The sequence below is a fragment of the Pelmatolapia mariae genome, linkage group LG20, assembly GCF_036321145.2.
Source record: "Pelmatolapia mariae isolate MD_Pm_ZW linkage group LG20, Pm_UMD_F_2, whole genome shotgun sequence".
NCBI classification, from domain to species: Eukaryota; Metazoa; Chordata; class Actinopteri; order Cichliformes; family Cichlidae; genus Pelmatolapia; species Pelmatolapia mariae.
The window spans coordinates 32,904,524-32,931,630 of record NC_086244.1 but is presented as its reverse complement, the minus strand read 5'-3'; the positions used below and the strand labels follow the sequence as shown (position 1 = coordinate 32,931,630).

Genomic DNA, 27,107 nt, shown 5'->3' with positions numbered 1-27,107 from the left:
AAATCAATTATATGTGTACACACTGTTAGTAAATGATAAAAAAATCTAAACAAAACTGGGTTTAAAGGGTTTTTGTGTGTGCGGCGTGTTTAGGGAGGCTGACGATGCCACAGAGAGAGACAGAGTCAGCGCTTCTTATGAAGCTATTAGAAAACAACGGCCTGGGGACTGGCTTCACTTCTCTCCTGTTTAAGCTGAAAATCAGCAGGCCTGCAGAAGTGAATTGTATCATTTTGCATCTTGCATGTGCAGACATAAGAACATCAGCGGCATCTGCAAGGTCCAAGCTGCATGCCACAACTGCCGTTAGAAGCCTGCTTCAATGATGCAGCTGTCAGCGCTTAAGAAAAATCTCTGCAGGTGCCCACATGGTTGCATGGATGCACATGTTCATATTCCAAAAACAAGATGGTAATACTCCAAATATTCCAAATATTGAAGTTGATGCTTCAAAGCAGGGATCAACTGCCGTGCCAAGTTATGAACGATGGATCAGCTCAGTAAAGACACAGAAAAGCAACAGCTTTAAAAAAACACAAAGCATAAACACATTTTTAATGTATTTGTTTTTGTTTTTTTTATTTATATTTCCTGATTGAAATGTATTGTAAGGTCATAATTTGTCATTCATCACATTACATGGCATGATGCACCAGGTCTACTACACCCATTTACAGGAGGAATACACGGAAACATACACAAGGTTTTACAATGGGGAAACAGGAAGTTTAGCTCATTGCACTTACAACAGTGAATGGAACACTTTGTACTCATTTTTAGGCTCTCCACCTTTTTCTGTATTTTATTTTCAACCTTTTACTTCATTCAATTGCATTATTTTATAATTATTTTAGTTTTTTTTACACACACATTTCCAATGTCCACTTCACCCTCTCTCCATCTCCATAAAATCCCCCCACCCACCCCAAAAGTCACATGGAAGCCAGGATATTTTTCCCTTTTTTGATTTTGATGTTCTCATTTTACAAACACGACATGTATAGAAACTCTACACAGACCAATATGTTTATTTTTTCTCATATCCGAATACAACTTTTTTTTTAAAATGAGTTTTAAACAGTCCGCACGAGCCAGCCACATACGCACAACGATGCATTTTGTCGTTTTATTGATCAAATCAACATCTGATCTTGTTCGTTATGTTCTCTCGTTGCTTTTATACACATGTAGCACGAGTCTGGGCAGGGAGTTTCCGGCTTGCATACGCTCCAGCTTGTGTTGCCGTTTTTGGTGTGCAAACGCCTCTCTCGTGCCTCTCGTGCGTGCGTGTGTGTGTATGTTTGAGATTTACATGGCATTTACATGTTGTTGGTGTCTGTTTCGAAGCGGACTCTAGCCGGTTCTCGTGTGATATTTACACTGGAAAAAAAACACGACATGGCAACCCGTGAAGTGGGAGGTCAAAGGTCGAAGGGGTTCGTATGGTCAAAAGGGGGTGGGAGGGGAGTAGTTAGGTCAGGTTAGGGCAGGTGTCCAGGTCATGCACTTGTCCTTTTTTTTTTTTTTAACTTTAATGATTCATACAGGTAAAAGGTGATAATAAATGATCCCTGATGGTTTTACAGTGAAAGATGGACTTTTCTCTCGTGGTTTCATTTGTTTCGGCATTTAGCTTCTTTTACAGTCTCTCACCCATGAGACATTTACACACACTATACATTTTATATATATATTTGTGTTTTAAAATCGATCTAGGGTCCTACTATACGCTCACTGTCTTCATGACCAACAGCAAGACCAGTGGTGACTGTTACTACACTATGCTCTGTACAAGCACTGCATGCTACCTTTTTTGGTTGAGAGCACACACCGGCGGGAACGCACGCACACACACACACACAGTCTGGATTTCCCAAAAGCATTTTAAGCTGCATTTAAAGACAGCTCAAACAGAGACACTGTGTCTATAACTCTATGTGGCACTCTGTCGTTAAGATAAAAGATTTGTAGTTACAGCAAGTACATTCACGCCCAATTCAGATACAGATCAATGTCACAAAGGGTTAAAGGTCCAGATTGTCTGACTGTGCATAAAAGCAGCTTTATTGCTGAGACGTTTCAGATTCAAAGACATGTCGCAGATGTGGTGGAAGAAACCTCTCGTTTAGCTTCACGTCTGTAAATCTGCCAGAGTTCTCTATCCAACTACTAGAGTTTTGTTCCAAACGGTCATTTGAAATAACATTCCTGCTCCTGGCATTGAGGAAAAACTCCACATTTTTCTGTTTGGAGGAAGTCCCTACAGCAGATTTCATTCACAGTTTGGAACACAACCCCTCAGAGTTTTATCTATCTCTAATATTGTTTACATTTGTGCTTCAAACGCCATTGAAAAACCCAGCTGTGGCTTGGTTATTTTTGCCCACTGGTGATTGCTGTGGTCTGAACAGAAGTCCATTGCATTCCTGGTTATAGACGCACACCACGCAGAGTATAGACAGAGACCACGACTGGCTAGAGGGCAGTAACAGGATGGCTTTCTTCAATGACCAGTATATTAGTATAAAAGCCCTTGCTGCTATGCATATTTAAGTCACCTTCAGCGGCTGGAGCAAAAAAAAGAAGAAAAAGAAAAAAGAAACCGCCACGAACACGTTTTCACAGTTCCTGGGATTTATGTGCTCCAAATATTACAGACTCCCTCTGACCGGCAGCAGCCACGATTTCACCGGTGTCGTAAGCGATCTGCTTTCACTGCGCCTGCACAAACACACCCATTATTATCTGTTGTCTTCTGAACATCTCCGTTGCGATGCTGCCTTTAATGTGTGCTTTCCTGAGGCAAAAGTGATTGAGGATTGTTTTATTCTACATTTTATTTGATTTTTTTTTGCTTTCTTTTCTTTTTTTTTAAACAAACTTCCAAAAACATACGACATACTGTACAATAGTGGAAGTTGGTATTAACTTGGGTAACGTTAAACTCTCTCTCATATTGTTCGTTGAAGCCTAATCTGAATCTTTTCTTGGTGAAGTCACCGATCCGACGGCAGCGTATCCGTGATCTCTTCTGTTTGGCTTACACACACTTAATGTGCAACTTAGAGTGAGGCTGAAGAACCGTGGTGAAAAAACATATAGGCGACTTATGTACAAACACAGTTTCTCATCGATATATCTATAAATTTTAAACCTAAATCTCTCTTTTTCCTAATGCCAGCTCGCTTTCTATACCCGCTCTGTATGATAAAATAAACTCTTACATAGACGAATCATCTATAAACAATAAATGTTTCAGAAAATAAAAACAATATATACATATACTAGCTTCTTGTGAGGCGCTGCTCAAATAAGACTTCAAAGGAATTTATAGTTAAGGGATACTTTGATACTGCATAAACCAACTCTTTAAATCTGGATTTCAATAAATAGATTCTTTTATAACTTGCTGTAATAAGCTGCTACCAGTGCAAACCAAAGACACACACACACACACATGCACGCACGCACCCACACATACGCAAACTCCCCTGTTTCACTGCTTAAATTCATTTAGGAATGCTTTGAATAGTGTTTAACTTCATAGCCTACAGCAGTTTCTTTTGTTAAATATAATCTATAGGTTTTGTAATAATTATACATCTGAACTTTAAATTGCTATGTCTATATCCTTTAATTTTTGGTGCTTCATTATCTGAAAAAAACAAAACTACAATTGCACATTAGGTAGCTAGCTAATAAGAATTCTGGGTCTGGTTATTAAATTAAAAAAGGGAGACCTTTTCTTCTTTACCCCTGAGCAGACACTTACCATTTTAGGGAATATATTTAAGTATATCATAATCTGTCTCTTATAATCTGTTAATTCTCTATTTTTCCTTTATAAAACTGGATTGCTTGGATGCGTTCATGACAACCGGGATTTTTGAGTCCCTGCTAAATAGTTTTCAAATATCTGCACCTGCTGCTCTCTCCTTCCATTTCAGCTAATTTTTTGGTTTGTGTTCATTGGTAAGCAGGTTTTGACTCTTCTCTATGTGAGCTACTGATTGGCTGGAAAAAAGAAAAGTCACATATTTGTATAAAAATAGGAAATTGCACACTTCATCAGCTTTGCCTAACATTTGATAGAGAACAGCCTGATGCATCTAACTCATCAAGCAGCATATTTTGTTCAAATCACAGGTGTAATTTCCCAGCTGCCATGAATACATCTTTGGTTGCAGAACGGTACCCCAAACATTTAGGTTAACATGAAAAAAAGAGAAAGATCCATCTTCAGATTTCCCTTACAATTAACCAGTTTCATACACAAATTCACAGAATCCTCTTATATTAATCTACTACAGGTATCAAAACAAATGTGATATGCAAAAAAAACACGTGTGACTTTTCCCCCCCATCTGTGTGTTTCACTTGCCTTTTCCTCCTTGTGATTTTCCAAATATGATTCATTGCATAGAACGACTGGAGATGAGAGGTCGCCTCTTCTGCCCACCATATTTGTCTTGATTAAACTCTGGTTGACTTGTTTTTTTTCAGGGGTTTTTTTGTGTTCCTTTCCCCTCCACATTAGATGATGTTTGTTAAATACACGCATACAGAACCCGCACACACGTACAAACATTAGGAACAGAACGATATAGAGGTGACTGAGGTTTTCTGCGCCGGGAGGCATGCGAAGGTTCCCAGCGAGCGTTCACACAGACAATATACAGCAGAAGTTGGTTGGTTCCGTTTAGTTTTGCTGAGGGCCTCGCAATGATTGGCCTGACAGAGTACATTTTGAGTACCTTACCACAGATCCCACAATACACTGCAGGAGCAACAGCAGGGAGAACACTGACCTGAGAAGATTCCTTGACAGCTGGCAGTCTCAGAGAGAGGGTTTTTTTGGGGGGAGGGGGGTAGAGTTGTCGATGCCACCAACAATAGAAAGTTAAAGGTGGTGGGGGGGAGGCAAGTGACTTTGTGTGACACAACCAAGTGTGTTAATTTTTGGTTCTTCAGTCACAATTCTTTTCCCTTTTTGACACCATTTAGAGTGTGCTTTCATGTGCACTATACACATTTGACAGAGTGAAGGCGCATGCTGACAAAAACTCGAGTGCGAAGAGCTCGGATGAGCCTTTTCCGGCCTCCCTAAAAGGAGCGTTGAAGTGGCCGGAAGAATCGTCCTCGGGCACAAACAACTCCCCCTTCCCCTGACTCCCGACGGGAAATGACGTCAAGTTCAGCTCTGCCTCAGTGTGTGGACTGGTCTGCTTTTCGAGTGCCTCTGTGCTGCCCTGCAGTGCTTTTCGATCAGACTCCATCTGGCTTATGTAGCAGTGTAACACTCCAAAACAGGTTACTGCCGGTCGGAGGGAAAGATCTGGGCGGACTTGTGGTGATCAGGCAAACTCCTGCTCTCTGGCACAGCAGTGTAAAGAGTGAATTTTGCGGTACTTTTAAGTCAGACATCGGTGGTAAGTTAGACAGACGGAGGCAACACATTTCTATTCCACCAACTCTTGAAATGACACATGATTGTGCTCTTTACTTCATCGCCTCTTGCCCTATTGCTTTTATAATTATTCACAATAAATAAAGAGTCAGAAAAAATCAAATGGAAGGGGGTAAAAAAACAATAGAAAATAAATAAATGAAAAATAATATCACAAAAAATTATCAAAACAATGTCAATTTAAAAAATAGAAATTAATCTCTCTGTGGCCAGTGTTCCAGCTGATGTTACTACATAAAAAAAACCTAAAGGATGTGACGGATGATGTGTTTACAGGATGTCATAAAAAAGTATGCCACTGTTACCTGAAAATAAAACATTTTAAAATGATTAAGGCGATACTGGTAACCTGCAACATAAAACCAGGCAAATTAAAAAAAATAGTTTAGAAAACTAAATAAATCAAAAGAAATCAACAAAAGTGACAACCACCTACGACAATGCGAGCAGTATCCGAGAAACAAATTTTGCGGAGATTGCCACAAGCACTGCAGGCTAATATTGTCTTAATGGCTTTGCAATGGCTGGTTAAAAAAATAAATAAATAAAATCCAACCATTTATAGCTTCATTCTACATACCGAACATAACAAACAACAACAAAAACACAATAAAAGTAAATGCTCCTCTTATTCCCGTGGCCGGATTCTTGTGTGTTGCTTCAGTAATCTCTCTTTTTCGTTACTGTTTATGTCGATGTGTTTCCAGTGTCTTTATGGCCTCTGTTAAGTAACGATGAACAGTGTAAGGTCTTGGATATAAAGTTCCATGCATTCCAAATTTCTACATTTTCCTTTCTTTTTTTTCTTTTTTTTAAATCCACTTCTTTAAAGACATGGCGAGTTGTGGATCGTTTGACGGGGACTGGAAAGAAAGAAGAATTAGCATTCAAGAAATGCAGAGAGGTGAGGAAGAGGGAACAGTTCCGATCTGGAATGTAGATAAAAACAGAGCAAACCGTGGAAAGAAATGCATGCCAACACGCTCCCTCTGTGTCGGCCACGTCATTGTCATCGTCTTATTCATTCAGAGAGACGTTTCTGTTTCTTCATTTTGTCAGCGAACAAGAAGTCTTTAGTACCAGAAAAACCTGCAGTTCTCCAACGGTTTAATCCGTTTGCCCCACGCTTTCTTTACTTCGAAAAGAGACGGAAAAGAGGAGAGAGGGGAGTTTGGTTTATACTTTTCCTTGTTTTAGCAAAGGACTGTGAATGCAAGGATTCCTGCATGCCACCAGCTTGGTAAAGCCAGCATTTCCTATATGCTGTTAGCGGGAATGAACATCAGCCCATGACAACAGAACTGCATCACCTATATACACCAACCATATTTCCGTCCACTGGTGTTAAATCTACATGGAGGGCCTGAGTTGGTTCCACTTGTCTCCCTCAGCTGTGGAGATCTCCAAGGAAAACCAAAAGCAAAGACCAATTTTAGACTTTTGGATTTGGAAGTACTGTGGGTTGGTTGGTTCAAGGACTCTGCAATATTCACATCTGCTTCTTTGGCTGGGACTGCCGGATGGATGAAGAGACTCTTTCAGAAGATGGATTCTGGCTTGGACTTTATCTAAAAAACCAAAAACAGAAAAGGAATTTTATCAAAATATAGAACACACCCCGTTTGGTCTGGTGTCTCTGTATGTATATGTTCATAAAAGTCTACTGTTAGATGCATTAGCAGTGGTGCATCATTTGCTACCGCACCAATATAACCCACTGTAACTTTGCTTCACCTTGTAAAGCTTATTTCTTTCACATATGTACACAATAACCACTATTTACAACATCACAGCTGCTGTCCTTTTGACATAGAAGGCACAGAGGGGACAATGGATTGAGTCCAGATCTTTTGTGTGAACGGGATCATAACCTTCCCTGTGGTTATACATTTTTAAATGTTAAAGACACATTTAAAACATTAAAGGAATTAGTCTACACATTTGTACTGATGTCCACTAGAGGGAGTGTTAGTCTAAGAAATAAACTGCCGGTCTTGCTTGTTGAACAGATGCACACAAACACACAAGCACATGATAACAGTGGATAGTAAGCATGCTCCCTTACTGTATGTCTGCACATTAGTGAAGCAGAGGATTCTCACGGAACAAAGCTAATAATACTGTAACAATAATTTATTACAAAGATCCAAACCTCCATGATTTTGCTAAACAAAGTCATCATTCTCACCGATTCATGCTTACAGTTTCTATGTATTTCACTTTTTAATTAAATTTACATCACACCTGTGAGATCGAGGTCTTTCATTGAGAAAAAAAGAAGTAGTGCTGAGTCTTGCTCAAGAAATCCTGTTTTCATTCACTCAGAACTCTTTCCTGCTTCAGCCTTAAAAGTCAAAGCAAATGACTTTTAATGACATTGTGCAGCACAATGCAATCAATTAAATGCAAAACACCTGCATGTTCCAGGCAATCCCTTCTTATTTGCATGTTCAGAGGAGAGAGGAGTGGAGGCAAACATGACATAAGCATCGCAGATGCTCAAGCCACCTCAGCTGGTTCTTTTCACTGTGGAGGACTAGCGGCTCAACTCTGAGTCTTGACTGAATTGCCAACATTCTCACCCTTTGGCTAAGAAAGACCACAGCCACCCATTGGCAGAAACACATCTCTGCTTTTTGTATTCACGGTGGTGACCGACAGCTCGTGTCCGTAGATGAGGATATTAGCATAGATCGATCAGCTTCACTTTCACACTCAGCTCTCTCTTCCCCACAACAGATCTGCATCACTGCAGACGCCACACCAATCCATCTATCACTCCATGAGATCCTTCTACTGTGGGCAACAACTCCCCCTAACCTGGGGTGGGCACTACACTCTTTTCAGCCTGAGAACCACAGCGAGGTGCTAATTCTCACTCTCGCACTCAGCTGCAAAGCGCTCCAACACAAGCTGGAGGTCACTTGGTTACATCGACAAATTTTCTGGTAGAGTCCAAAACCCAAAGGGAATGTGTTTGACTTATTACTAGCCAAAGAGGCCAGATACCCCATACTCCTGAAGCACTCACCACATGAACCCCCGAGAGATGTGATTGATTGCCTTCCCTAGGTCTACAAAACACATGCAGGGTAGTTGGACGAACTCCCACACACCCTTAAATATCCTCAGGGGATGACTAGCTGGTCCAGTGTTCTGTGACCACAAAGAAAACTGCATTGTTTTCTCCTGAATCCAAGTTTGACTAACAGACAGATTCTCCTCTTCAGTACCCTGTTGAAAGTTTTTCCAAGGAGGCAGAAGAGTGTGAGCCCTCTCTAAATAGAGGGATCCCCTTCTTGAAAAGGGGATCTCTCTATTTAGATCCCCACCACAGTCTGCCAAACGAGAGGCAACAGCCCAGACCTTAATTTAGTGTTGCAGAAGCATGTCAATCAACAACATCCAGAACCTTAAGGAACTCAGGTGGAAAGTCATCCATCTGACAGGTATGCCCAAAAGAGGCTGTTTAACTATCTCAGTGACCTCATCCCACTCCTCCCCAAATTCAGCTTCCTCTGTAGAAGATATGTCAAGCATGGCAGGTTTTTAAGTAATGTTACAAAAATATAATGACTGGAGCATCTACATCATTTGCAAATAAGATTAGCATAACAACAAAGAAGGTTTCATGTTATTTGCAAAATGCAAAAAAGGAACTCATGCAATCCATGAGTTCCTTTTGTAAGTGATAGTACCAATAAAAATGTATTTCCATAAAAAGAAATTGTATCAAATGCATATTTGCACAATTACTGCCTTCCAGTTTTCTTTTCCACTGTGCCTGACCCAGATTAACTAGTCCAGCGTGCCATATATTTATATGTTTCCCAGCGCCAGACTTAATCTGTTCTAGTGAGCACAGGGACCCAAAGGGCTGGTACACAACTCGAACACACAAACAAGGACAGTGACTCACACAAAGATGTATTAGTACGAGCACACAAAGACACACTGACTGAGTAACTGGACAGAGGGAGAAGACAGAGAAATATCGTGGGATGAGGGGACACTATGTGGCCAAAGGTATCTACACACATATTTCTATTTTGGTCTGTTGACTGGTTGATGATCGCTTCAGTCCTTATTATTTCAGATCGGGAAATTTGAAGACTCAGGTTAAAAAGAAATCATATTAAAGAGATAGTGAGTGTTAAAGGAAGGCCCTTTCTTGTGTCAACGTGGCAAACCAGCGCAGGATGAGGGCCACAAAGAAATGCTTCCATGCTGGTAGGAAACAAATAGTTTATATCATCAAGAACGTTTAGGGTCAAATGAAAGATTATCAGGGACTCAAGCAAGTATCAGTGTGGCAAACCTATTTAGTGTTCTTGTGGCTCAATGGGAGCAAACCCCTGCAACCAGGCTCTTTCCAGAAGACTGGAAGCTGTTTAACCAAGACATGAATGCACATGGTTTTGTCATGAGATCGTAACATGGGATTTAAGTAGTTTTTAAATCAATGTCAGCTATGGGAGTACATTTGACATATAGCAAAGAAAAAAAATGCAAGGATTAGATAGCAACAACTGGGAGAAAAGAAAAACAAGAAATCAATCAATTATTATTATTTCTCCACGGGGGTTGGAAATTAGACAGAGCAGTAACAGAACAAGAAATTGGAGACTTCTACAGTTGGTGGAGAGAAAAGAAAAGATCTGGTAAAAAGAAAAGCAAAAATGGGAGCACGCACAGAGAAAAAAGGGACAAAAAATGTCTGACAGCAGGAGTAAAATGTGGGAGGAGAGAGACAGATAGAACTCCCTCTGCAGCACTTGGAGTCATGTGGTGCGTGGCTGCACAGCACACAGAAACACATGCATGCACAAAAAGTCTCACACGTATATACAATCTATAGGCTCATTTTATTATCTTTTATGGCACACATGCAACACTGCACATACCCTGAGCAACAGTAGCAACATCAATGCCTGCCCATTACCCCAAATTGCTACATCTGGTGAGAATTTCATGTCAATAGCACCTTTTGAAATATTTACTTAAAAAATTGGTTCAGTACTTATTTGATTATGAAAGGCACGAGGAGCTGGGATGGAGGTGGGTTGCAAAGTGGCTTGTAGACAGAGCAGATCAATTCATAAAGCATTTCTATGTGACATTCTCTCACTGGATGTGTAAAAAAGCGGGTCAGGCGAGCCATCGGCTTCTTACACTTCAACTGTAGCATGTAACTCGATTTTGTGGTCTACCTAAATTAACCCTATGATTTTATATTTGGTAATGTAAGTTTATGCATTTAAATACATGGTTAAAGTTAGAGAAAAATGCATGGTTACAGTATAGAAAAAGCCATAAAAAGCAGATGCCATTATTTAACCAAAACTACTATATCCCTCTAATATAGTTTTAATATTTTTTTTTAACTAAATTGTTTCCATCAGTGGACTAACAAACAGAACTATGACAGTAACTCTGGCTGGAATAGTGCAGTCATATAAAGTTATTCAGTGATGTAATTAATATGTGATCTAAAAACAGATGTCTGAAATTTATACACAACACATACTTACTGTTTAAAACACTTTAAGCACTTTTTCACTTAGAACTATTGGTATAATTGATTTATATTTAGGTAGTGAGGTTGTTACACCTTCTGACTTTTGTGATGTTGTCATCAAAGTATATATAAAAAACTCCCAAAATATACCTTGGCCTTTTTTTTAGATTCTGACGCAATGTCATCAGAACAAAGGAAAAAGATCAAGTATTTAGGCAAACATCTCATTTTATTAGTCTCACTGTCTCACACTGAGCGTTGATCAAAGACAAACACTGATAACGGTTAAGCTAAATTTTGGAGCGGTAGCTCTCTTTGGTTCATTAAGCAACAAAATGAGCTGCCTCAATTCTGATCCTATTTGGAGTTTGATGTTTTGTTGCCATTTCATAAATCACTGCAACAGTTTTAGAACAAGGCTGAGCTGACAGCTTTCAAGGTGCAATCCAAAATAAACCAACTGGTTTTAAGCTTTTTGAGAAACAGACAACGGGCAGATAATCTCCACATGACAAAGGCTGTATTATGGACACAACTATTTACAAATGTTACATCAAATCAGAGAGAGTTGGAAATTTGTATCATTGCTAGATTGGATAAAGAATAACAGCTAACTGCCCAACTTTTGATTTCTGAATTTTTGCTTTCTCTTGTGCCAAATATAATTGTTATTATCACAACAGTGATAATAACAACAGTGATTGACATACCACAAAGCACTGAAAAGAAACATTTTACAGGGAGGCTTTCCACAGAAGAAAAGATCTTGATGGATCAGTTAGGTAAAGTAAAAAGTAACTCACTGTCTGGCCTGTCAGAGAGAGCGGTGCGTTCTCTCTTCCAGTGTGTGCTCAAACTGGTAACATGAAGCATCCAGTGGATTTCAGTCCTTGTTGGCTGCAAGAGGAAGCAGGAGTATTTTAGGCATCTTACAAAGTACATTATATTGTATGTACAGGGATTTTTTTTAGTCTTTGCACATTTGTCACACTTACATGTCCTAGATCATGAAATAAATTGTAATATCAGACAATGTTAACCTGAGTTAGAGAGGTCAAATGCACTGCAATTTCAGAAAACACCAGCAGATAGAAAAACATATTGAAAAAGCACACAAAACACAACAGAAGCTGAATAAAACATAATAGAAGTGAAAAAAAAAACCCAAACAAAGACAAAAAGCCCCCCTCAAAAATCTCAAAAAACGAATGATGTGAATGATGTTACTGTAGATACTGTAGATTATTGCTATTAGCTGTTTACGGTTAGCTTGTCACTTCCACATTCCGTCACATTATTGTCTCTGTGTGTGTGTGAGAGCTTTCGCAGCGTTTATTATTTCCGATGTGTTTAACTTCTGTTGTGTTTTGTTTGCTTTGTAGTATTTTTCTATTTGCTGCTTTTTTAAATAAGGTGCAGTAAATTTGAACCCTCAGGGCCACTGTACAAATGCATACAAGTTATATAAGAAATAAGTGACCAAAAACCAATTAGTCATGGATGCTAAAACCAGCTAGCACCATTGTTTGAGATAAACAAACTGATATTTAATGGATATAGGTGCTGCGAATTGATGCAAGTTCAATTTTTAGCTTAAGATGACCTACAAACAATGACTAAAGAATGATAACTATAAGTAAGCTTAACAACTGCAGCACCTTCTGGCTGATGGTGATTTTACCAGCTTTTCTTTCACAGGGAAAGCTGCATGCAGACTGTTGGCCTTCCAAAGTTTAAGCTTTGTGAGTGTTGAGTACTCACCAGTTTGCTCAGCTCTCCTCTCTGTTCCCCGCTCTCTCTCTCTCCTTTCTCTCTCTCTTTTAGTAAAATAAAAGCAGGGGGAATGCAACAGGTTTTTCTGGTATGAGGCCTCATGGCTGTTTGAATAGTCCTGCAGACACACAAATATTCATTTTGAAAAGTCAGCATATCAAATTGCTAGTGCTACAAAAAGTAGTACATTAGCTTACAAATCATTCAGCAGAGGAAATTATGCACTGGTGTCTGCAGTACATTCATCCTTTAAAAAAAATAATCCCTTTTTGTGTAAAGGTCCAGTAAGTACAATTAAAGGTATTTGCAACACCTGCTCATCACTGTCTTATTTATTTATCATGGTTCTGCAATTTCAAAATGACTTGAATTTGCTTTTATGTCTCAAGTCAAGAAATCATTTCAAAACAAATACGATCTCTTCCAAATCAGTTGTCTCAAGTCTACAGCTCCGGTGGTCGTAGTGAGTGCAGCATATGTACATTCAGCTGATAACCTGCTGCGTACACAAACAGCCTGTGTGATGCAAACTGTGGGTCATAGTAGCAATTAGCAGTCATTGTCACTGTTAAATTCTCACCCTGCTTTCACAGAGCAGCAAGAGGACCAAATATAAATTAGCAGTAACACAATGACACTGAGACACAGACACACTGCTCACACACTGGTTCATGAACACACTGGCTGTTCTGTGTAAAACCACTTTAAGCCGCCCACTCCCCACAGCCTACAAGAGCCAACACATAACATGCTCCAGCTAGCTGTCAAAATCCCACCAGACTTTGAACTAGCAGCATCTCGCAGAGTTATTTTTATACCTAATGTTTGAGATGCACTCGTCCACTGAAGACAAGGAGAAATCTTTCCAGGTCTTTGTACATGAATCACTGACCAAAAATACAACTGCTGTCTGATTATGTTGTACTATGACAATCAAGAAAAGCGTGCTATTTTTGTTATTCTTTTTTTCTGTCTGTGCTTTTTATAAAATGAACTGTGCAGCGACAGGACAATAAATGAAAGAGAAATTCTATTTTTTTTTTACATCTTTTATACATTATCTGCTGTATCTTATGCATGGGTGTCTTTGTAAAGAGTATGTAGGAATGCATAGGAGCAAAAAAAAGAGAAAAAATACCTTAATCTTAGCACCTCAGAAGAAAGAGGTGAACTTCTTGCCAAAACCAGAGATTGCTAGAGGAAGGTGGACAAAAACAGGGGGTTAGATGAATGTTGCAGAACTGGATTGATTAGTGAATTTAAATGCCATCATCTACATAGCATATGTATAGCTCCCCTACTCTATAGCGGCTGTTATTGTCCCGACAATGAATTTATATGGATCATTCATGACATTTTCTGTAGAAAATTAAGAACAATTTAATAGTTTGATTGTTGATTTCTCTGTGGGTTATTGAGCAATAAAGTAAAATTGAGTTTCAAAAGTTTCTTTTTTCTAACAGAAATTTATACTTTATTATCCTTTTTATCATAATCAGTTCAGTACTAGATTACAACCAATTTTATTTTTAATAGGCTCTCTCTGTTTTCTGCTGATTCATTGGCGGTACCTTCTCCCAGTTTGCCGGCCTGCTCGGCGGCTCCTCCAGGCAGGATCTTGGAAAACATGCCTTCTCCTTCCATGCCCGGTTGACCTGCTGCAGCACTGCCAATACCACCAGGTCTAGGAGCAGCTTTGGAGCCTGGACAGAAATACAGCGAGTGGAAGAAAGGGAGAGGATGATGGGATGTGGGAGAGGAAACGTGGCCAGAGACGAAAATACGGAAGAAGACTGAGAGTAGAGGAGGAATCTGTATTTGTGCAGATTTCATATTCGGTGGCACCTGTTAGCAAATATGAATTTTATGATGGGATCTGGTGTCCGGTGTTGTGTGTCTGCTTTAAAAATTAGGGCAGTAGAAGAACTGCATCGCTCTTCAGTTGCCCTGTTGAGTTTTTTCTGTCCTTTAAGTCTGCTGATTTATTTGCTTGCCTGCAGCCGTTCTTTGGTCATTAGGTCCCCTCGGATAGACCTACATAGGCTTCCTGTTTGCTGATTTCCTTCCTTAAGAAAAATTTGCTTCATCCCATTTTCAGCTGGATACTCTATCTACTTATTCGTTGAGATGTTTAAATAATTGATTTTCCAACAAAATGGCAATTTCACTAAAATATTAATTAGCCTTTGATGTTCTGTCCCAAAACAGCACTAACCTAGGTGCTATTTTTAATTCTTCTTCTTTCAGTTTCCTTTTTACGGGTCACCACAGCGGATTATCAGCCTATCCTCCATCTCACCCAATCCTTATCATACTGTTCTTTCACACCAACATGTCCTTCCTTCCTACATCCATGAATCTTCTACGTGGTCGTCCCGTATATCCACTATCCCTCCTCTGCACATGTCCAAACCGTCTTGCTCAACCTGAGCTGTCCCTCTGATGTACTTGTCCCTCCTGATTAGTCCCAATAAAAATCTTAGCATATTCAGATCTGCCACTCCAACTCGGCCTCCTGTCTTTGTGTCCAAGCTACTGTCTCCAAACCACAGATCATAGCAGGTCATAGTGACTCCACCCACTTTCTATTGCTTTGGCTGGTTGACCCCAGGTATTTAAACTCTTTCACCTTCACTACCTCTACTCCTGGAATCTTCACATCACAACCCTGTATTGTGTCTTGCTTCTTCTGGCTTTCAGTCTCCTCTACAGTGTGCACCTCCACCTCTACACACTCTTCTTCCTGCTCCCTACTCTCACTACAAATCACAGTGTCATCAGCAAACATGACAGTCCACGGAGAGGAAACGCGATGGAAAAGACCAAAATCCCAACTCGTTGGAACCTGCAGTTTCCCTTCCTCTGGCGTCCTCACGTGCAAATCCGACAGTAGCAAAAGACAACCACATGTAGTGTGACACCTCATCCCCTCATGGGCACGCGTGTGGTCATGAAAGCTTGCAGATATCCATAACTTTAATGCAAAGGTGGAAGAAGAGCTTTGTGAATCTGGAGCATCGCATTTTGAGTGTCAGCTCATCTGTTAAGCTGTCATTATAATGTTTTGTAAGGTTATTTCTAAAAAAGAAAAATGTAAATTTTCTGAATTTAAAGTTGAGCAATTAGATTCACATGATTGGACTAAAAATTAATGATTAAAAATGAAGATGTTTTTAAAAAATCTTTCACTGTCCCTCAATTTATCCATGTATGAAACAAGTTAGATTAGCTGCTCTCCCTTTAAGGTCATCCTCTCTTCAGTATAAAGACAGAAGGAAAACAACTGTCTGTAACCAAGTTTTGAGGGCAGCGACCTCAAACTAATGATCGATTCAGTATTGATTCACTTTAATAGAAAGTTACTAAAAATGTTAGAAAGGGGTAAAAAAGCACAGATATTATTTTGTGAGATGAAGATTAACACAAATACTACTATACTATTACCTAACTAACACATTATGTCGTGACTTGGCATATTCATGAGGAATTACTGCCATGAAGTGAAAGCCCTCCTGTGTGTTTTTCCACTGCTGGATTATCTGCAGATTAATCTCAGATTAGATGAAAGAGCGCGCAGTGGTTACATAACTCAGACATAGTGGGAAGCAGTTGGCAAGTCGTGGAATTTTGGGATTCTGTGTGTTTTGTGTGTGTGATGAGTGTACAGTACCTATGCCTGTGAGTGGGGGCTGGGCAGTCTTTGAGGCCAAGACAGGTGCTGCTTTTGCTCCAATAGCTGTTGCTGGAGGTGTGTCGATCTTGGGCTGGAGGCAGAGAGAGATGGAGAGAGGGGGAGAGAAAAGGGTCAAAGTTGATCCATTTAGAAATACAGACATCCCATGTTTACCTTCTTTTCACTGCAAAAAGGTTGGAAATAGAAGACAGTCAGGGAAAAATGTCTGTCATGTATTCACATCGCTGGTGGCAGACAGGAATTGGAGAAATGTGGGATTTAGTTCTGTTTACTCGAATAAAACTTGAATGAAAGAGTGAGACAATACGAGATAAAAAGAGAAGAAGACAGCTGAAGTGATAGATAAGAGACGGAGAGACAGAAGCAAGACTGGAGAGAAAGCTGCTCCCTTATTGTGTTGTATTGTGACAGCTCACTGAATGATGACTGACTGAATGATGACTTTCAACACTGTCAAGTGTCAGTCTGAGGGTTTTCTCTTGAAAAAGATGGAATCTCTTCTGTTAAGAGGGGGGTTCATTCACAAACCCAGAAGAAGAAAAAAGGGAAAAAACATATCTACAGAGTCAATGCACTCTGACATTGGTTGTTAAAGTCCCTGGAGCCCTCCTGGGGGAAAAGAACACTCTTTTGTACTAATTTGAACTGTCCCTTTTTTAAGGGGACAAATGGACTAAAACCACGCACTGGAGCTTTTTCTTTAACTTGTCACCCTTACACACTGATCAGACATAACATTATGACCAATGACAGGTAAATACTAATAACTAATAACTATCTCTTCATCATGGGACTTGTTAATATTAGGGTGCAGGTGAGCATTTTGTCTTCAAAGTTGATGTGTTAGAAGCAGGAAAAAATGGCAAGAGTAAGGATTTGAATGAATTTAACAAGAGACAAAGTGTGATGGCTAGACGACCAAGTCAGAGCATCTCCACAGCTGCAGCTCTTGTGGGGTTGTTCCGGTCTGCAGTGGTCAGTATCTATCAGAAGTGGTCCCAGGAAGGGACAGTGGTGAACCAGTGACATGGTCATGGGCAGTCAAGGCTGAGAGATGCATGTGGGGAGCAAAGGCTGGCCCGTGTGGTCCGATCCAACAGATGAGCTTTCCAGCTCAAATTGCTGAAAAATCTAATGCTGGTTCTGATAGAAAGGCGTCAGAATACACAGTGCATCGCAGTTTGTTGTCTATGTTGCTGCACAATCACAGACCAGTCAACTGACCCCTGTCCACCACTGAAAGAACCATCAATGGACACGTGAGCTCACAACTGGCCCACAGAACAATGGAAGAAGTTTGTTGGCTCAGTCTGCTGAATCATGTTTTCTTTGACATCACATGGATGACTGGGTGCGTGTTCGTCGCTTCACAAGGGAACACCTGGCACCAGGATGGACTTTGGGAAGAAGGCAAACTGGTGGAGTAAGTGTAAAGCTTTGTGCAATGTTCTGCTAGGAAACTCTGGGTCCTGCCATTCACGTGGATGTTATTCCCTGATGGCTGTGGCCTCTTTCAGCACGATATTGCACCATGCCTCAAAGTAAAAATGGTTCAGGGATAGTTTGAGGACCACAACAACGAGTTTGCGGTGTTGACTTGACCTCCAAATTCCCCAAATCTAAATCCAATCAAGCATCTGTGGGATGTGCTAGACAAAACAAGTTTGATCCATGGAGGCCCCACCTCACAACTTACTGCACTTAAAGGATCTGTTGCTAACATCTTGGTGTCAGATACACACACAACACACCTTCAGGGGTCCCTCGACAGGGTCAGGGCTGTTTAGGCAGCAAATGGGGAACCAACGCAATATTAGAGAGGTGGTCATAATGTTATGCCTGATCAGTGTGTTTGATACTTTTAAAACCCCTGGAAAGAATTACTACTAACTACCAAAGTAAAGTTTTATATAAAAATGCTTCAATTCATTTCTTTTCTTTTCATTTTTTTTTATCTTGAGTTCTGATGTTGCTGTCAATCAAATCCATATTTAATCCATTTATTCCCTTGGCACTCATCTATGTGACACAAAGTTGCCAGTACTGGAGCTGAAAGGCTCAGTTGATTTATTTGAATCTGCTGTGTCATTGTGAGCAGTTTGAAAGTTTCTGTGCTGTTGTGTCCCTCTCTCTCAAACAAACCCACCCCGACACCCCACTGCTCTGCATTCAACATCTGAGAACTAAATGGACAATGGCCTCAGGAAAGATACACACCAGACCATTTCTGATATCCATCACAGTAACAGCTTGGATTATCTGAACACAGGAAATATGAACCAGTGTTTGGATCCCTGTCATTTTTATCTTTTATGATAGACTGGCTCCTCTGTTTTCTGTAAACTGTGTGTGTGCGATTTATTTAAAGCTTCTATTTAAAGCAATCCATAAATAAACCTGACTTCAAAGACAGTGGACTGTTATTTTTAATCCCAAAATATGCTGCATCATTTCCATTTCATTCTTTCTGCTGCTGCAGAACATAGGTGATGCATTATGATGCACAATGCAGCATACAGAATTTCATTATTTACAGCCACTTAATCAATGCTTTTTAATTACATAATGGACCCAACATAAGAGTGCAAGTGAATGAGTTCACACGCTGAATAATTATCATACCGCAAATTTTATTTTTTGTTTATGGTTTCCTGTCAGAAGCATTTGCAAAACCCATCCCTGCATAATTTTACATCAGATTTTATGAACAATTTCACTTTTCTTTTTTCCTGCTGACTTTATACTAATGTACCAAAATGAAAATCATGAACACCATTCAGCTCTGAAAGCACATTATGAATGATTCTGGGGTAGTAATAACCGGCACGGTGACAGTGGCTTTGTGAGCTTGAAAGTCATTCATATATTTACTAAAGATTGAATGAAGAGAATCACTGAACTATCTCAGGTTTTGGGTTAAATGTCAGAGTGAGATTTTAATTGCTTCAGCTAGAAAAATAGATTGACATGGATTTCTGATTATGGAGGAAATGCAGGGTGAGAATAGATTTTTGCAAAGAGACTTTACAAGTGAGAATTTCTTGAGCATCTAGCAGACAGTGAATCAGCTACACTGAGTTATCAACTGCCTCTCTGTTACTCACAGTGTTAGATAAAACTTGCCAGCAGAGGCGAGGCAGAATTTCAATATACTATCTGAACTGGGAGGAGGACCAGCTCTTATCTCGGGGACTGTGGAGGGACAGTGGAGGATGGAGGAGTGCAAAGGATGAGTGTGGAGACAGGCTGAAAACTGGGAAAAGGTTTATAAGTGAAAGGGCTGGAGGACTAAAACAAAATAAATTGTTACTGTGCAGTAGGATAGCATATGTAATGTGAATATTAAAAAATATTTTTGTAATGGTCATGAAATACTTCTTATGTTACTTCATAAAACCAAAAACATCCTTTTATGACATTTTCTTTCAAAATGTCAAATACAAATGTGATTTGAACCATTTGAGTGCACCGAAAGATGCCTATTTTTTATTTTTACCTCATACAGAATAGAAAACAAAACAAGCCTCAAATCCTTACTTAGAAGAGTCATCTTTTCTTTCTGTACTCACAATAGTGGATGTTGTGGTTCCTGTTGGACCTGTCTGCCTGGCTTGGCCCATGGGTCCACCTGCTGGACCCATCTGCCCCGGTTTGGCCTGGCCCTGGCCCTGTCCCATTCCCATTCCCATTCCCATTCCCATGCCTTGTCCTTGGGCTTGGGGTTGCTGCTGGGAGCCGGTGGTTGTTGTGGCACCGGGCTGCCCTGGTCTGGTTGCTGAAGTCTGGGCTTGCTGCTGGAGTTGAGCCCTCTGTCCCGGAGCCCCATCTGTCTGGGAACCCGGGCCACCTTGCCGTCCTGATCCCGTAGGCCCACCAGCAGATCCCTGAGCCCTAGCAGAGCCACTGCCAGACCTTGAGGAACCTGAGTGGGAAAAAAAGGGTGTTTTTTATAAACAGTTTGTGACTATTGCTTGAAAATGGACTCCTCTTGCCAATACAAAAAAACAAAAACAAAAACAGGACATTAATTCAGCACTGATGTTTTTTCTGCAGCTACTGCCTGAAGGCCTGTAACTGCTGTCAAAACTGAAGGAATGATTGGCAGCTGCAAGGATTCAGTCAACACATCTTTGACCTTTGCATCATCTGTTTCTTGTCTTGTGCACACATTTCCAAGTCGGTTATGCAAGTTAGATGATTTCTGCTACCATCTTCCACAGAGAAAGTTATGCTTTTATAAAACCAAAACTGCAATGTACTGATAAAAGAAGCGGCTTACTCTGGCTTTCTCTTATAAAGTACTTTCAGATTTTATTACACAGTAATAGTAACTGACAGGAAACACAGGCATGAGATGATGACACACAACAATGTTGTGAGCATAGATGAAAGCAGTGATTTAATGACTGCAGTGCTAAGAAAACAGCCATGGTGCTGCCTGCAGATAACACATTTCTTGGAAAACGCGTGCCTGATATTACATAGTTAATTAGAAAATGTTGATCCCTGGGGGAATATATGAGTGTAAAAAAAGCATCAAACACAATCTGAACAACAGGGGTTATTAAATACTTCTACCTAAGACTTAAATGATTTAAAAATGAACAGGGTATTAACTCCAGTGCCTGCTGTAGTTTCGTTTTTTAAGACACATTTATAAAAGTGACACAATCATGTGTTCAGTATTAAGATTAAGCTCGTGCTATTATGAAAAAGTTTTGAGATTTATGAGTGAAAAGCAATATAAGTGTTTTTTTATTTTAAACTAAACTAACTGAAACATACTTCAGTCTAATCTATATTGCCCACATAAGCAGAATCCGAATGAGATCTAATGCTGTTGTTCTCAGGAAAAGAGCAAAGGACTTTTAGTTGATGCATCTTTTACTGCTTCTTCATTGTCTTTCATTATAAAGCCAATGACATTATAACGTAGTGTGTAATATAACGTTCAATAATATATAATTGCTTTCAATTCTCAGATAAATGTGTAGTTAATTAGAAAATATAAATCAATTGAAGAGTCAGTCCAATAATCACATAATCAATAACTTAGATAAACTCTTTCTATTCTGTACAATATTTTACAATAAACTTAAGTCAACGGGTTTTGAATACACTGTAATTAACCTATACACTGAGGTATAAAGTACAAAGACTGCGCTCTAATCATGTTTGACAAGAGATTCAACATTCGTATGTACCTGGTGGCTGCCCCTGCATATCCACTGGACCCTGGGACTTGCTACGTGAAGACCTGTGTGGGTCGCCCTGTCTGGAGGAACGCTGGCCATGATGATGCCCAGATGAGTCGCGGGAGTAGTCGGAAGAGTGGTACCCACCGGATCTTGAGTCAACACGTCTTCCTGAAGATGAAGATCTTCCTGAGGGATCATGGCGCATAGATGGGTCTTTGGGGTGCCCCTTAGAGGATCTTGAGGACCTAGGCTCATCTGAATGACGTGAGGAGGAAGAATGGCGGCTAGAACTGCCATGGTGTCTGTGGTCGCGAGATGATGAGTGTCGCCCTGTGTGGCCATACTCATCTTGGGGCCACAGGTCCTCCTCAGGAGGCTCATCATAATCATGGTAGGTGTGTTTGACACTGTGCCGGCTCCTCCCAGAGTGGCTGCTACCGTAGTGACGAGAACTGGAGCGTGGCTTCTCAAACCAGTCGGTTTCTTCTTGGCCCAGATGGTAGGCTTTGGAAACCGAGAGCAGATCACAGTCAATCTCCATGTCGTTTGGAGACAGCGGCATGCAGGCTGAAAGAAGGAAGAAGGCAGGAAGAAGACCAACCGCATGCAAAAGAAAAGAGTGGGTAGGGGTGGACACAGAAAGAAGGGCAGAAAAATAAAAATAAAAGTTTTACATCCATGCACTTAACACTTAAAACATGTAAACTTCACACAATACAAGACAATATTACCAGAATAAAACAAACACTGCAAAACTGTCTGCTTTGGCTGCTGTTTTTGTGTTCATTTCAAATTAAGAGCCAGTGACAGAGGAGGACAGATATCCTGCACAAAGACACTGTATAACTGCTCTGGCAAGACAAAGCAGGTATATAAAACAGTCAACCTCTATTTAATTGCTGATTTGAGACAATAACACCTCTTTGACGGAATAAATATCAAACCTATAGGGGGGGGACTGTTTTGCAGTGTAGATCCAAACACATGTAAAAACATAAGTAAAGATAAAAACCTGTAAAGAAAAAACAATGCATTTGTGTCGTGCAAAGACCTTTCAAGTGAATCAGAGTGTAGCGAATGACGAAAACGACCACGCCGAAGAACCATGCGAGTTTGGAACAGACAGACGACTGGACGGACAGGCGGAAGGACGGACAGGCAGGCAGACAGACAGACAGCAGTCCACTGATACAAGAGCTCCGAGTGACTCTCAGGATGACGAAAACATTAGCATGCAACAGCTATATCTGTCTCTTTTTTACTTTCTTTTTCTTTGCTAAGCCTAGCCTTTGGGTGGGTGGGGGACGTTTAGATAAACGTTGGGAGCAGTAGAAGGTAGTGAGACTGTGTGGGATTTCATCTCCCACAATTACCTTCGCTGTCTGACACAGCGCAATGATAATCGTCTATAAAGTATGTATCATCCGATTTGTAGACGTGTGTCCGGGGAAGGTCCCTTATGTGGTCTTGAACATCTGGCAGCGAGTGACTGGAACCATAATGGCCATAATAGTATTTATATCTACCGCTGTGACTGTCATACGGGTCGGGACCTAAACTTGACGATCGCCCAGAACCCATGAACCTCCCCAAAGGACTCAGGGGACTCTCCTCTTCAGAGTATTGTCGGGTTGGATGGCGCCCCCTGTAGCCAGATCGATAGGAGCGGTCGTCCCTCTCATAGGATCGGCTGCGATACCCGGAGTAGTCCCTGGCTGAGATCTTGTCCATGCCGTAGCCAGTGGAGCGGGAACGGCCAGTGGAGGTGTAGTAAATTCGATCGTCCTCATCCACCGTCATACCATAGTATCGACTACCATGAGTGGTGCCACTGCCACTGTCGTAAGCACTCCTCTTAAAACCATAATCCTCGATCAGCTGGCGTCCTCGAACGTGAGAGGAGGGGTAAGCCGCACCTGTCACTGAGGAATAGGAGGCCAGGTCTGCCTCCACATCCCGTGCCTCCTCAATCGGGGAAAACTTGGAGATTTTTTGCTCCATACTCCCCAGCTTCCTGTGCTTGCTGCGCTTGGATGACATGACAGCAGGAGCCAGAAGGGTTCTGGAGGACGGTGAAGGTTTCTGTACCCCAGAGCGGATGCTGCCATGTTTGTAGTCGTAGTCATAGAAATAGGGGGATCCCCCACCCATGCTAGCGCTGCTGCTGCTGCCCCCTAGAGGTCCGTGCCTGTAGCTGCTCTTACCCCTGCCATGGTGGTCGTACAGCTCTTCCTGCATCGCTGCTTCCTCCTCGGGTGCCCTGCCATAAGGGGAGCTGCCAGTTCCCCCACGCGTCGTGCCAGTGGTGCTGCTGTGGCTGTGGATGTCGCCCGGGTAACGCCCACTTCCGCCATGATGCATCATGTCCCCTGTCATCGTGCCCAGCCCATCTTTTGCCGTCAGCTCGCTAACATCATCTATCATCATGTAGTTCCTCGGAATGTTTTGCTCTAAACCAGGAGCCCCATACATCCCATCTGCTGTGCTGTAGGTGGAAGGACTGTCTACAGAGTGCCCATAGGCATTGGACACAGTGGAAGTATACTGTCCATATGAGCTGGCTGTGGTGGTGGTGTAGCCATAAGTATTAGCAGTAGTTGTGGTATACTGGCCATATGAACTTGCGGTAGTGGAAGTATATTGGCCATATGTACTGGGGGGCATTGTTGAGTACCCACCGTAGCTGCTGGACACTGGTGCTGACCCATAGGGCCCATACGAGCTTGCCATGGTTGTTGCTCCAGTGTACTGAGCATAGGATGGGGCTGCACTGGAATAGGTAGCATCCTGAGCCGTAGTGGTAACCACAACAGTAGGGTTGCTAATAGTCTCATAGTTGGTGGGCATCTTGTGCTCTAGATCGGCCAATGAAGTCTGCCTCGGTCTTCCTGGATGAACTGTGAGGATATCAGCTTGGGGCTGACCAGGGTATGGTGTGGTCTGGCTGGGGTAGGAGGACACAGCGCTGGGATAGGGTGAGCTGTGGGTGGGGTATGGTGGCTGGCCGGGTGGTGCTGGCCCAAAACCTGTATGCCCTGGCTGAGGCTGAGGCTGAGGTGCAGCTGGTAACCCCATGTCTGTCTGGGGGTATGGGGGCTGAGTTTGGGGGTAGGTGTGAGAAGGATATGAGGTTTGAGGTTGATAGGTAGGTCCAGGAGGGGGAGCATGGGTTTGAAGGGGAGTGGGTTGTGGCAGTGCCTGTGACTGTGACACTGTTGGGTAGGGAGGCTGGTTGAATGTTGCAGACTGGTATGGTACACTTGGTTGCTGAGATGGAGCTGCTGGTTGGCTTTGGGGGTACTGACAAGAAAGGAAGGATGAAGTGGGTGGATATTGGGCTGCGGTGTTGAGGTCACTGGTGAACTGGCTGAGAGGGGCGGTGCTTGGTCTGGTTGTTAGTAGCCCATTACTCTCATGTGACGCAGCTGCAGCTGCTAAACGTAAGTTATTCAACTCACTATCAGACATATAGTCCCTGGTGTCCCCCATACACCTCAGGTAAGCAATATCCCTTCTCTCCCTCTCCTTGACCAATGTCTCCTTCCTTTGGTGGATCCCCAGCTCAAGGTATCTCAGCTTAGCATCAATTTCTTTCTCTTCTTCCTCTAGTTCAGCTTGCTGCTTTCTCAGCTTGGTTGACTCTTGCTCCACGGCCTTGAGCTCATGGGTGAGGTCTTTGAGGAGGCTGGCTTTCGCAGCCAGGCCAGACCTGGAGCTGGGCTTGAGGCTGGGCACGGAGGGCAGGTAGACCTGTTGGAGGGCTGGTGTCATCATGGGCAGGTGAGCTGATGTAGCAGTCTCATCTGGAGGAGGGCTGGGCAGGGTTCGCTTGACCTTGCGGAGCAGTGAGCTCTGCTGTAGGGCTGCCAGCTGGAGAGAGAGAGACAGAAAAGAGAGAAAGAAAGAAAGAGAGACGGGGGAAGGAGTGGAAGAGGAGAAGAATATGGGGGGGATTGGTGATGTAAAACATCAGATGTGGGGAATGAGGAGATCAGTGTGATAACAGCGGTTAGGAAGATCAATGGAATAGGAATGGGGGATGGAGAAATGGGAGGTGCGTGTGTGTTGGGGGGGTAAGTGAGAATTTGAGATGAACATGGCGAGGTATGGATAATGGGGAAAATCAATAGCAAAGATAGATGAAAAAACAGGTGAAGCAATTAAGCAGAGCAGATAAGTGAGATGTAAAAAGGGTGGAGGAAACAAATAATGTAAAAAAATAAAATAAAATAAGAAAAATAAATTAATGTACAGGGTTACCGGTAAAGGGAGAGAGTTGACGGGAGAGATGACATGCACAAAATATGAGTAGAAGAGGAGGAAAGGAGGAAGAAAAACTCAAAAAGAGAAAAAAAGGGTCAAAGAACAGAAGAAACAAGGAAAGGACGCAACGACAGGGCCATATAAGGGAGACAAAGGAAACACACATAGACAAAAGGACAAGGACAACAGGAAACAAGAGTGGAGTTTGTGTTAGCAGACATACAAAAACAGTGAAATGAGTGGCAACTGTGATAGAGTATTCCATTAATTTAATAGCTACTAACGCAATCATTTTTTTTTACAGTTTTGAGTTGATATTTTCAGAATTTTGGTATTTATACCTTTGTGTTAATGTTTTCTTAAAATTTTTGAATTCTTTTAAAATAATTAGTAATGATGAGACCAGCAAACAACTTAAGTTTAACTAAAGGTTGTGGAGACAGCATGTGGTTTTGATATGCTAAAATCTATATTCTTACTTAGAATGCATCATGGAAAAACAAAAAACAAAACCATAATAAGCATATGAAGTAAAGTATAATGAAGCAAATGAATATACTGGAAGATATAGCTGGATTTAAAGGCTGGCTAAATGAACCACCATGGCTTTTACAATTTTCCACTGTAAAATCTACTAAAAATAGAGAACAAAAATTAGGATTATCATGGATTTTTCATTTAGCTGTAAATTTTGACTGCTTAATACTGAATTAATAAAATGCTGAATTTGTGTGGGCTTCCCTGTCAAAACCAGTCAATGATGTGACCATCAAAATAATCTGTGTTTATCTTTGTTTTTATACTGTGTGTAAATAATATATCACCCCATTTGTTCCTACCAAACATATATTGAAATTGTAAATAGATCACAGTGTGTTGTGTGTTATTTTTCATTTCAGTCTGTGTGTAGGCGGAAGCATAAAGAGAAATCCCCTCTGGGACCTATTATTTTCACAATCCTAACATGGAGGCAGTGAAAAATACACTATGAAACACTTTTCAAAGGGTCAGAAAAAATACTATACAATAATACAATGAGATATATATATATAAATAGGTACAGTTGGGGTCAGAATGACATTTTAGAGGATGAATGTCATTTTGGATTTTCTCTTTCTACAAAAGATCTAGACAAAGACCCAAACTTCACCCTGAAAATGAGAGGAAATATCGCTATGAACTGAGAGAGTGCTT

The 27,107-nt window shown here is 41.3% G+C and overlaps 1 protein-coding gene across 7 annotated transcripts in view; it reads right to left on the bottom strand.

Annotated features, from left to right (window-relative positions):
- Nucleotides 1-546: 546 nt before the first annotated feature.
- Nucleotides 547-27,107, bottom strand: part of bsna (bassoon presynaptic cytomatrix protein a) — a 129,342-nt gene continuing 102,781 nt past the window's right edge. For 3 of the 7 annotated variants that reach the window (XM_063463298.1, XM_063463299.1, XM_063463301.1), the window contains 9 exons: nucleotides 23,024-25,520; nucleotides 21,657-22,217; nucleotides 20,022-20,374; nucleotides 16,429-16,522; nucleotides 14,330-14,461; nucleotides 13,897-13,952; nucleotides 12,747-12,876; nucleotides 11,789-11,882; nucleotides 547-7,035 (listed from right to left, as the gene is read on the bottom strand). In XM_063463298.1, the coding sequence (XP_063319368.1) occupies nucleotides 13,912-13,952; nucleotides 14,330-14,461; nucleotides 16,429-16,522; nucleotides 20,022-20,374; nucleotides 21,657-22,217; nucleotides 23,024-25,520 (3,678 nt within the window). In that variant the 3' untranslated portion in view covers nucleotides 547-7,035; nucleotides 11,789-11,882; nucleotides 12,747-12,876; nucleotides 13,897-13,911. The remainder of the gene's footprint in view (nucleotides 7,036-11,788; nucleotides 11,883-12,746; nucleotides 12,877-13,896; nucleotides 13,953-14,329; nucleotides 14,462-16,428; nucleotides 16,523-20,021; nucleotides 20,375-21,656; nucleotides 22,218-23,023; nucleotides 25,521-27,107) is intronic. The other 4 variants (XM_063463300.1, XM_063463302.1, XM_063463303.1 and 1 more) reach the window with 4 other exon arrangements.